We start from the raw sequence: 12,004 nt of genomic DNA, 5'->3' as shown, positions 1-12,004 counted from the left end.
CCTTCCCACTGCAGAATGTACCTCACTGTTCCTCCACGCAGTCACGCATGTGCAGCCTCAGCCACACAGACGTGCATCCTGACTGCCGAGAGCTCATTTCTCATCCCCCCCACCTGAACACTTATGCTAAGCCGGGGTCACGATTCTCCCTTGTGCTAGTTCAGGGGTATTGTTTATGTATTATGCTATTTTACATAGTTTTCTTTCCATCTTCCCTTCCTTCTTTTAATTCTATTTTCTTTTTCTCAGTGCTAGGAATCAAACCCAGCGCCTTGCATGTGTTGGGCAAGCCCTCCTGCACTGAGCCACCCTCCACCCCTGAATGCCTTTTTAATGATTTGTTTTAGCCCCTGGTACCTTTCTCATTTCTCACCCCACCCACTTATGCTAAGCCGGGGTCACGATTCTCCCTTGTGCTAGTTCAGGGGTATTGTTTATGTATGATGCTATTTTACATAGTTTTCTTTCCATCTTCCCTTCCTTCTTTTAATTCTATTTTCTTTTTCTCAGTGCTAGGAATCAAACCCAGCGCCTTGCATGTGTTGGGCAAGCCCTCCCGCACTGAGCCACCCTCCACCCCTGAATGCCTTTTTAATGATTTGTTTTAGCCCCTGGTACCTTTCTCATTTCCGAAATCTAGCCCTGTGCCTTCTGCCCTCACTTGGGGTGCTGTGATATAGCTGCTCCGATGGGCCCAGGAGCATTTTAGGTGATGAATACATTTGCTCATGAAAAAACTAACTTATTCCCACCCTACAAAGACTTCATTATGTATCGCCCCCCCTTCCTTGGAGCTTCCTGAAGCAGCCTCCTTGTTTCTGTGGGTCAAAGCCACGGACACGGATGGCTGCAGAGATCAGTGTTCCAAACCAAAATCAGAAGAGACTTCCGAACTGTGCAGATAGGAAGTGATGTACCTCTCCAGGACACGTGGTCCTCGCTACAGCTGTGTCCCGTGCGCTTCACGAGTCCCTGCTCAGAAACAGATGTCCATCTAGAGCACAGTTCAGCTAGCTTCAGGCTTCGGAGTTCTGCGGTCAGCTAGGAGCTCTAGAAAAACCCTACTCCAAAGGCCCACGGGCTGCTGACTTGACATAATCTTAGGCCCTGGGCATGGAAGGACAGGGAACACCAGTGCGTTATTTCTGCCTGGAGCACATGTCTTAAGGGCTTGCTGTGTCATGTGGAAATGGATTTCTACCTTTATGCAATTTGACATACCCCAAAGCATGCGTCCAAGAGGATGGCGGCTGAGATCTCTCAAAGGACAGACCCCCCGTGGTAAACTTTGAATGCTTACTAAAGACCTCTGGATATTGTATCCCTGGACAGAGCAACATAGGTATTAGCCAGTCAGCATGTAGGTCATATGACATATGTCACAGTATGTTAGAATGTCTGTAAGTGTTATAATAGCATAATTAAGACATCATGAAAGTGATCCATGTGGTTTTCATTTGCCCATTAATGTTTATCATGGCCACATTTGTTCTCATATTTCTGCTTACAGAAAAGTTAAAATTGCTGGACATGGTGATACACGCCTTTAATCCCAGCACTTGGGAGGCTGAAGCAGGCACATTGCTGCGAGTTTGAGGCCAGCCTGGTCTACATAGCAAGTTCTAGGCCAGTCTATGTAGTAAGATGCTATTTCAAAAAGAAAGAAAGGGGAAAGAAAAAGCTGAAGAAAACTAATTGGTGCTTCTTAAAGATCCAGACTAATAATAGGGGTGTTCAAATTAGTTTATGAAAAAATAAAGGTCTCGGATAAAGCCTGTGACCAGCTATAGTTGAAAATAAATAAATAAATAAATAAATAAACAGAGATAAAGATGATGTTCGTGTGTGGATGTGCTGTGTCTTCTTGAAAGATTGTCTCTAGAAGACTGGGCAAGAAGGCAAGGGTAAGAAAGAGAAATCTCTAGGCGCCCAGGTCCAGGCTAGAGTTCTCTGTGCTAGGCTCCACTGTAAGTATTTCCATCTCGGTTTCTCTGCAGCCTCGTGGTCTGTGTTGCGTCTGCAGTGATTTGCTGTTATGGAGAAACAGTAGCTGCATGTGAATAGAAAGGTTCATCTGTGGTCAATAAAACTTTATTTACCCGGGCAGGGCAGGGCGAAGGGCAAGACTGGAGCAGCAAGTTGTACTTTGGCAGCCTCTTACCCTAGGCCAGGCCCAGCTTGGGAAGTTTTCGTTACCGCTTCTAAATGACAATCCCTTTTCAGGTGTCCCCTGCCGGCCAGTCCAGACTCCTTGACTGCCCACAGCCCACAAACCCTGCCTTAGACTTCACACAGCAGCTCGAGCAAAGCGAATAACCTTTGCCTTTCCTGTCTGCAGTCTTGCTCACAGGAGCGCTGAAGTTCCAGTACAGAGTTTGGCTTAAAAAGAGAATTCTAATTTAATTTTAGAGTTTATATTTAAAATCCATTTTTCTTGCGAGGCTCGTGTGCTCACAGCTTAGCCCTTCACATGGCACTAAAGGGAGGCGGGAACTTGAGAAGTGGGGCCCAGTAGAAGGAATTCCAGGCATCGGGAGTGCACTCTGGCAGGAGAGAGTGAGACTTCAGTTCTGTTTTGCTTCCTGACTATGAAGTGAGAGGTTCTTTCCACCAAGTGACATCCATTATTGTTATGATGTGTGGCTTCACTCAGAAGTTAGGGACTAAACAGGCATAGGCCAAACCCTCCCAAGATGTGAGTCTTCATAGGCTGACTCTCTCTGGCACTGGCTGTTGTGACAGAACACAGCTGTCATAGAGTCAATTGAAACCACCTACATTCTCTACACAGTCTTAAGTGCTGAACATGTTTCTTGAGCTTCCCAATATGGGCAGAAAACACACACGTAAAATATTTTGAAAAATCAAGATCTTCATTGAATTTGCAGAGTAAGAACAATGCCTTGAGTAACTGTAATCAGATAGTTCTAATTGCCCATGATGCCGTAGAAGCAAAGCACTCCCGGAATAAGAAGAAACAGTAAATCTATTTGGGAGACACAAGGAAGGAATGATGTGATGGTTTTACCTGGACTTTAAGCAAAGCAATACATTTACCCAATTCAGAGAGAATAAGCACTTAGCAGACTTCTTATCTGGTCGATCAGCCATTATGAAAGCCCGTAACATCATACAAGCCCTCATAGACATTTGCTTTGCTTGTCCTGCCTGTCACGGTAACTACGTACAGCTCACCTGGCCTTTGGTGAGTCCATGCTGCTCTGGTAACCAGGCTACTCTAGGCTGGGTTAAATCCATTACATTTAATTCATTCCAACTGAACAGCAGAGTCTTCAACCCTGGGGTTTAGTGAAAAAGAAGAGCAAAGCCGTTCGCGTGTGCTGGTCCCTCTCATCGTTTCGGCTCTTAACAGTTGGTGAAGGGTTCGTCTTCCGGACCCTCCCATTGTGGAGGATTAGGTTCAGTAGCCAGCTGCAGTCTGTTGTGAATGTCTCGTTTCATGTTTGGAAAGGTATAGGAGGAGCCAATCCTAGTGGGATCAGTGTGCTGGTCCTCGGATGCCAGGAGGAGTGTGGATGCACTCAGTGGGGCTAGGGATAGGGAGTCTCTGAGATGTAGACAGCAAAGCTGTGTAATAAGACAGCAACACTGTGTAATTAGGAGGCAAAGAATGTGGATTTGGGGAATAGCCAAAGGGGAACAGGAAAACCCAAAGGTGAAATCACAGCAGGCCCACAATGAGGTTCTGGCGGTGAATAAGTAGGAAAGTGGGCATGGCTTCTGAACACCAAAGACTCTGATGGGGTTCAATCTCAAGGTCACACATTTCTCCAACTGTAATTCTGTCAGCAACTGAGGGCGTGCCCTCTACGCCTCAGTTTTCTGGTCTGGAAAATGGAGCTCGGTGTATCTAATCCACAGAAAGCGATACATTTGCATACCCTGGCTACTGTAAGCAGTCAGTAAATCATAGCTCTGTGTGTTTTATATTCTCTTTCTTAATTTACAATTTATTAAAATTTTATGCACGAATATTTTATTTACAACATTTCCACCATCATCACCCCCTCCAACTCCTTCCATATTCCCCATTGCCTCAAATTCATGACCTTGTCTTTAATGATTGTTACATATATATGTACATATATGTGTGTAACTATGGATACACATGTGTATATATGAATACACACTTAGTGCTGCTCATATGTGTATTTGTTTATGGCTGACCACTTGGGTTTAGGTAACCTATCGGAGTCTCCTCTCAGCAGCCACTAGTCAAATGAATGTAGCTCTTCATTTAGGGGCGGAGCCTTGTGAGATTGCTCCCACCACTTCAGCTTGTCAGCTGGTGTTGTCGTCATTAGTCAGGTCTTGATCAGGTGACTATATTGTTAAGATTTCATGGGTGCGGCTTCCCTAACATATAGAAGACACCACCTCACAGCAGACGTCCTGGTCCGGTGGATCTTACGATCTTTCTGTCCTCTCTTGCACGGTGTCCCTGAGCCTTAGGTGGAAGAGTTATGTTCTAAATGCATTGGCTGGGCTCAGGCACCCCACAGACCGGTTTTGGCTCTCTGAAATGATCTTCATCTGCTGCCATGATGAAGGGCAGGAGCTGCTTACCTGTGGACAGAAGGATAAGGATTTAGAATGCAGCTAGAAACTGGCCTGGTTTAGGAAAATGTCAGTAGTGGTGTTCTTTAGAGTCTGTACCTTCAATATACTATGTATTCTTAAGAAGGTGAAGGTTTCCTGGACAATAGCACTGAGATTTTCAGCATGTTATTGGCAGAAATATAGGATTTGTTGTGAGAAACACACAAGACAAAGAGGCCTGCCGTTAAAAATAAGACATGGACAGAGATTCAGTTGGCTACTAGAATTATTTATCTGGCTGTAGACCTTTCTCTATGTCAGAATATTAAGCTATAATTCACAGATCATAAAATTCACATTGTTTCTAGGCATTGTGGTCAGTGTTTTTTGGTATATTTTACACACCTATACAACCACTACTACTCTTGTCCCCTCCAAGAGAACTCTTCAGTAGCTGTCACTTCTTCCCCTTTCTATGAGCCTCTAAAACCGACGCTCACCCATTCCATGTCTATGGAATGGGGGCAGGAGTTTGAGAGCCACAACAAGCCCTTAGCTGTTACAAAGGACAGTAGAGCCAAGTGCGTCTGTAAGTCCTTGCGTGTGTTTGATGACTCCGCAAAACTAATAGCACTTTTTAAACAAGTTCACAGATACATTTTTTATTCTTCAGAGAAAAATTAACTAATTCATTCATTCATTCATTCGTTCTTTCATTTGTTGTGGAGACTTCCCACTTGTAACAATTCACTTGTGGAGTCAGAGGACCACTTGGCAGGAGTAGGTTCTCTCTTTCCACCATGTGGGTCTGGGATAAAACTCAGCCATTCTTTGTTCTTTTCTTTATTTTTTTTGTTTTGATTTGTTTGTTTGTTTTGAGACATGATATACCTATAGGCAGCCCAGGATGGCCTCAAAATCATCTTCCAGATCAGAAAACCGAGGCTTAAAAAGGTACGCTTTGAGTAAGCAATAAGATGGAAGTTTGAACCCTGTACAATCTTGAGACTGAATCCCATCAGAACCCTGTCAGCAGTGCTGGCTGTCTCTTCCAACAGACTCCATGACTTACACAACACGCATTTGCAGTTTAGAGGTCAGATATGGATTTCTCCTGAGCTTGGATCAAGATGGCGGCAAGGCTGGTTCCTCCTAGACTCTGGAAGGGAAGAATGGTTTCCTTGCCTTCGTAGCTGCCTCAGCCTCCCTCTGTTCTCAATGTGCATCCCTTCAGGCTCTGCTTCTGGCATGTCACCTTCTCCACATGTCATCTGCTTCTCCATCATGTCCAACCTTCTTTTGTTCACTCTGGTGAGTGACACTTGTGATGACGAGGAACTTGGGACTACAGTTAGGGCCACTCAGAGAAACGAAGACAGTTTTCCCATGCCTTTATTCTGGCTACATAAGATCACATAGAGTTACCTCTTGATTGACAAGAGCTTACCCCCACTTGGCATAATTGAACTGAATGAACGTTGCCAACACAAGTGTTTGTGATCCCCTTGACAGATATTAAAATGTCTGATGATGCCAATGACATCATAGCCAATGAAGTCAGAGAAGATGCTGCGGGGATGCCCCGGGGTGACTCCCCAGCTGAAGATGGAGACGTGCGGTGTGGTCCAGCTACGACTTCAGATGAGCCAGTGCCAGCTGACCACGCTGGAGAACAGCATGCATGTGCAGAGACTGCCCCTACAGGGCTTCGAGAGCAGGCCAAGGTCAGTGATGCCGAGGAGGCCCCCCTCAATGGAGAAGTGACCGAGGACACGCTGGCTGAGTGCGTTGATTCCGTCAGCCTCGAGGGAGATACTGGATCTGACATTCCTCTGAAAGAACAGAACGATGTGGTAAGAGTCGCCATGGTTTTTGTTTCTTTGTTTGGTTGGTTGTTTTTTTGTTTTTTCGAGATAGGATTTCTCTGTAGCATGCTTAGATGTCTTGGAGCTAGCTCTTGTAGAACCAGGCTGGTTTCAAACTCATGGAGATTCACCAGCCTCTGCCTCCCGAGTGCTGGGATTAAAGGCATGAGGCACCAGCGCCCTGCAAGAGTCACCATGTTTTAACCTAAACTCTTCCTGATACCCAGTCTCTGGCTGCTAGCTGCTGCTAATAACACAATGTCACAGATTGGATACGTTCTCAATAAAAGAGGTTTATTCTGATTCACAGCTCTACAGCAGGGATGAGGGGTTATAAAGGAGGTTGGCCTTCTCGCAGGAAGTGACCCAAGGTAACTCAAGGCATCACTGGACAAGAGATAAGTTGTGCACGAGAGACCTTGACGACTAGTTGTTAAAGCTGCCCATTCCCGAGCTACCCCACTGATGGACTGAGCCCATGAATGAGTTTATCCACTTATGATGGCAGAGCCCCATCACCTGTGTTTGTTTGTTTCGAGGGCTGGTTATCAAACTGGGTTTCTCCAATTCTAGGAAAGTTCACCACCGCTGAGCTACATCCTTGATTTTTTAGCTAGTCCTTAAAGGTCTTATTTCTTACTGTCTCATGGAAATTAGATTCCAGCATAAGCTCCACAGGGAAGTTCAAAACCATATTCTGAAGTGGTACCATATCAACCCACAAGGGCACCCTTTGAGCCAAACTCTGCCTGTTTGAGAATTCACAACATGCTGTGACTCCTCACTTGCCTGCTGTGTGGGGGGAAGGAAGACATTCAGAAAAGGAACTTGTGGATCTGATTTTGTGTTTTGATCGTTGTGTTAAGAATCCTGACAGCCATCAATTACTGGACATGGCCTGTATTCCAGGAGCCCTGCTGGCCTCCTGGCGTGCTGTGCAGTTCACTCCATGCAATGGTTCTAAGCTACGTATGACTCCAGTTGATAGGTGAGGCACCTAAACTCAAAGATGACAAGCAGCTTGTCCTGGACTGCTCAGTGGGTAACAAAAGATACAGTATTAGCCTTAATAATCCCAAATGACAAGCACCAGGGGTCTCTGCAGAACCCTTGGAGTTCTGCTGCATAACCGAAGGTCCACTGTGGAGGTCTTCTGCATTTAGATCGCAAGCCTGTTATCACCTGTCACCTTTCTGGGAACCAGAAGCAGAGCTCACTTGGTGCCCCTCCCCACAGTGCCTGCACTTGTTCCTCTGTAGGTAGGATAAGCTGGGCCAGTGTCTGCCCATAGGTATCTTGGTTTTTGTAGGGAGAGGGGGTTTTGAGACAAGATTTTGCCATGTTCCCCAGGCTGGCTTTCAATTCATCCTCCCACCTTAGCCTCCCAGGTGCTGGGATTATAGACATTCCTTGTGCTCCGACAACATGGCCATCTAAACTTCATTTCCTGGTGCTTTCCCTGCAGGCATGGCACAGGACAGGAGGTAGAAGACGAGCTGTTCGGGTGATCTAGAATGATGGTGCATGAGAGGGTCAGGGCTCAGCTTTCACCAAGGACTAGCCTCGTTAATCTCAAGGTGCGCACCTCAAATCCCTTAGAAGTGTCTGAGTGTAGTGTTCCAAGAATAGACATGAAACAGGGAACCAAGAATTCTGACCATCCATTTTCCAGTTTGTTATTAACTGTGACGTTTGGTCAAGAAATATCAATTTTCTTTGTCTCAATTTTTTTCTCTATAAAATAGGACTTGTCACATGAAGTCTCGATAATTGCTTCCAATGTTTTATGGCTTGTATTCAAGGTGTGGCTTCTTTTTATCATCCTCAAAGGTTTGACTCTCAGACCTGCTCAAAGATAGTATGAGCTTCCAGAGAGAGGAGGGATTGACCTCCCGTCACTTGGAAACATCCAACCTTTGGCAATGCAACAGGTTACCCACAAAGTCTACTCTTAAGAGCCACACAATCAAATTACAAAAACAAATAAACAAAAATAAAATGCAAAACAGTCTCACAGTATCTTAAGAAAGTTTACAGTTTTGTGTTGGGTTGCACTCATAGCTCTCCTGGTAGAGAGTGGTCAGGCCTGGAGTTCTAACAAAAGCTAAATGGTCATTCTGTGGGGATGGTGTGGAGGAGACTTGAGAGCCAGCTAGGCATTTGGATCAGATGATCAGATATGGAAAATATCCACAAAAGTTTGTCTCCCCTGAGAAGTCACGTAAAAAGTCTTTGAGGCCAGCCATGACCCCTAAGGACCACAGACTCCCAGAGCAGAGGATCTCAACTCTAGACAAGCATCCCAGTGACCAGGAATGCTTAAAATGAGCTGACACCTGAGTGCCACCCTAACGGAGCCTGACTCATGGATGGGGCCTTTTAAGGAGCTTCAGATAGTTCTCATGTTTGTCCAGGATTTAAAATAATTGTTGCAGAACAAAGAACCATGAAGAAACTCTTAATGACTCTTTGAGGAGGTGATCTCTTGGTACCACTTCGGTTCTAAAATTCTGTGGTGCCAGTCCAGTGCTTCAGAAACATCTGAAGAAGAGTGGGTGTTTGGCACAGTGATAGAGCATTTGACTAGCATGGGCATGGTCCAGGAATACGGTCCTCAGCACACAAAAATGAAACTAAAGATAATGGCATTGAGAGAGAGCAAGTCAACTCATCCTTTCTCTAGGTAGTTATGTTTGTAACCAGAGGGGCAGAAAGGGACTTGAGGTCAATCCCAGGCCAAGTTTTCTTTCCTTGATTTTTGAAAACTTCATACACATACGTTCACAATGAAATATGATAATTCCATCTCTGTAACTCCCTCCTTTTCCCCCAAACAAATTCATGTATTTTTTTAATAGTTCCCTAAGTTGAGTTAGTGTTGCCCATTTGTGTTGTGGCAGGACTACGGGTGAAGTCAGGGATGGGAGGGATGGGTTGAGCCCAAAGGAAGCGGGGTATGATATGGAAGCTACTATCTCAAAGCCAACTTAAAATGTAAAGCTGAAGGAGAGCAGAACACATGTGAAATGAAAGAAGGGGCAACGGGGCGGGGGACTGAATGTCAAAGACTTAAGGATAGGAGCCAGGGAATGGGGGAGGGGAAAAGGTAGTGGTGGTTAAGCTGAAGCTCAGGGTCTATTTAAAAGATAAGAAAACCCACTAGTTAGTAAGGTAATTTCAAAACATAACTTAATAAAAAAAAAGAATTAGAGCAGAATTTTACCCTGCATAGGTGGACAATGTTGCTCCTAGAAGACATAGGTTATTAAATGAATATCCCAGTTACCCTAAGATATGTCAAACAACATAGGCTATCCCTACTTTCGTTGGCTGCCAACCATCACTACATGGTGTGACTCTATTGCTGAAGATACCATACACTTTGGCTATAGAACATAGAGAAATCAATCTCAACTTCCTGGGGAAACTTCTTTCCTTTGGCTAGCTTTCAGAGTGCTGGAAGTTACTATGCAAACTGTTGGGGGACAGACGCCATCAGTGGTCTCCCTCAATACTGCACCCTAATTGCTGCAGTCCTGACCTGGCAGGCAAGAGGGGCTGCTGGTGCAATAGTGGCATGGAAGTAACCAGAGAAACCAACCCCTTTGTGATTTGCTGTGAGGCCTGTTCCACAGGGAAGAATTTCAAGTTTGGTACCGTAATCCTAGTGAAAAGCTCACGGCTTAGGCAGTCATAGGCTGTAAGGTAGAACTTACTATTATTTTGGTAAATGGTCATGCTGTCGAATTGCCTTCAAAATATTTACACTTATTCTTTAGAGTCAGATTTTAACCCTCTGTGTGGGAGCAAATTTAGCCTCACTTAAAGAATTACCAGAAAGGGACATCATAGTGGCATTTCATTTATATTTAATAAATAAAGCTTGCCTGAAGTTCAGAGAATAAAACAGCCGCACTGATCAGCCTTACAGACCAGGCGGTGGTCACACACACCTTTAATCCCAGTAGCCACGCTAGTTTGCCATAGAAACTGGGTGATAGTGGTGCACGCCTTTAATCCCAGCACTAGAGAGACAGGAAGAGACAGTTCTCACTCACAGTCTCATTCTGAGATTCCTGAAGGCAGGATCACCATTTCGGACTGAGGTAGAGATAAGAGCCAGTGGCTGGCTATTTTTCTTTTCTGACCTTTAGGTTGAACCCTACTTTCTGTCTACAGGACATTCTATTCTCTCCCTTAGTTTCTTATCTTGAGTTCCTTAAGTTATTATTAGAAGTGATCGATTTTGAACATAATCTTTAAATACTAGTCTTTTATTATATTTGCCTTTTTTTTGGCTATTTACAGGAAATCTTTTTGCAATGAAGAAAACAACCATCGAGCCAGATAGTTTTTCTTTAATAAATTCTTTAGAAAAAAAATAGAAGCAGGCAGGCAGGAAGGAAGCCCTTGAAATAGAAGTTCATTTCTAAATTGGTTACTTGGCTACTGAACACAGGTTCCTTAGTATGAAAGATTCTATTGGAAAATAGTCAGGTTCAAAAGCCTCCTTGATCCTAAGGTAGCTAAGCCTGACAAAGGCTCATGAACCCCTTTAAAGATGTCTCTGTAGGAAAAATGTCTTCTAGAACGCATTAGAGTTTGTCACACTGTGCATGAATGTCTGTCTTTAAGTGAACTGTATCTGCATAGTTGCTTTGAATCTGGGTCCTGCCATTCTGTTCACTTTTACCAGAATGAGTGGAATCTATACCTTGACAGTAGAGTGGTGTTGACCAGGACGAAGCCAAAGGACAGGATGTGGCCAGCAGTCTGCCAGTGACGACTGGATCAGTTATTTTGTGTTGTTGTGCACAAACACCCAGCACAGACAACCTAAGGAGAGGGAATATTTCCTCTGACTCATCGTTTCAGAGGGCATGGGCCGTGGTGACTTTGTCCAAACATCACAGCAGCAAGAGCATATGACAGAAAGTGTGTTTTGCCTTGTGGTAGACAGGAAGCAGAGAGAAGGAAGATACCGGAAGTGACGAGGACCAGTAGAGCTCCCTGGGATATGTCCCCAGTGGAAGGAAGATACTAGAAGAGACTAGGACCTATCGAGCTCCCCGGGATATGTCCCCAGTGGAAGGAAGATACGGGAAGAGACTAGGACCTATCGAGCTCCCCGGGATATGTCCCCAGTGGAAGGAAGATACCGGAAGTGACTAGAACCTATCAAGCTCCCCGGGATATGTCCCCAGTGGCATCCTGCTTCATATGTTTACCATCTGCTAATAATGCCTTAATGTTATGAACCCACCAAGGAATTGGTGCACTCACGAGGTTGGCACCCCTGTGTGTGATTGCCTCTGAAAACGCCCCCAGACACACTCACAGAGAGCACTCCTAGGTTTTCTTAGTTCAATCATGTTGTCAGTCGGGACTTTCCATCACACTGCTCTGATCACACCATTTCTGCTCTCAAAGAAACTGTCCTCAGGACTCCTCCTCTGTCCTCAGGAGCCATGGCGTTAAGCCTTTCTGCACAATTTTCTCTAAACATGTGCGGGAGAGAGTCCCCATCCTCCCTCGAACCTCGGATGTTAGGATAACCTCCTCCGGCAGCTCTTCCAGCT

General features: G+C 45.0%; 1 protein-coding gene across 1 annotated transcript in view; it reads left to right on the top strand.

The window, feature by feature from the left end:
* The window catches only part of Fam114a1 (family with sequence similarity 114 member A1), a 66,555-nt gene that overhangs the window by 2,324 nt on the left and 52,227 nt on the right, over positions 1–12,004 (top strand). Inside the window, exon 2 of the mRNA XM_075943430.1 lies at positions 6,073–6,413. Coding sequence (XP_075799545.1) covers positions 6,081–6,413 — 333 coding nt within the window. The 5' untranslated portion in view covers positions 6,073–6,080. The remainder of the gene's footprint in view (positions 1–6,072; positions 6,414–12,004) is intronic.

Source organism: Microtus pennsylvanicus, chromosome 12 (genome assembly GCF_037038515.1).
Source record: "Microtus pennsylvanicus isolate mMicPen1 chromosome 12, mMicPen1.hap1, whole genome shotgun sequence".
Classification (NCBI taxonomy): domain Eukaryota; kingdom Metazoa; phylum Chordata; class Mammalia; order Rodentia; family Cricetidae; genus Microtus; species Microtus pennsylvanicus.
The sequence above is the reverse complement of the archived record's forward strand: the minus strand, read 5'-3'. Positions and strand labels throughout refer to the sequence as shown.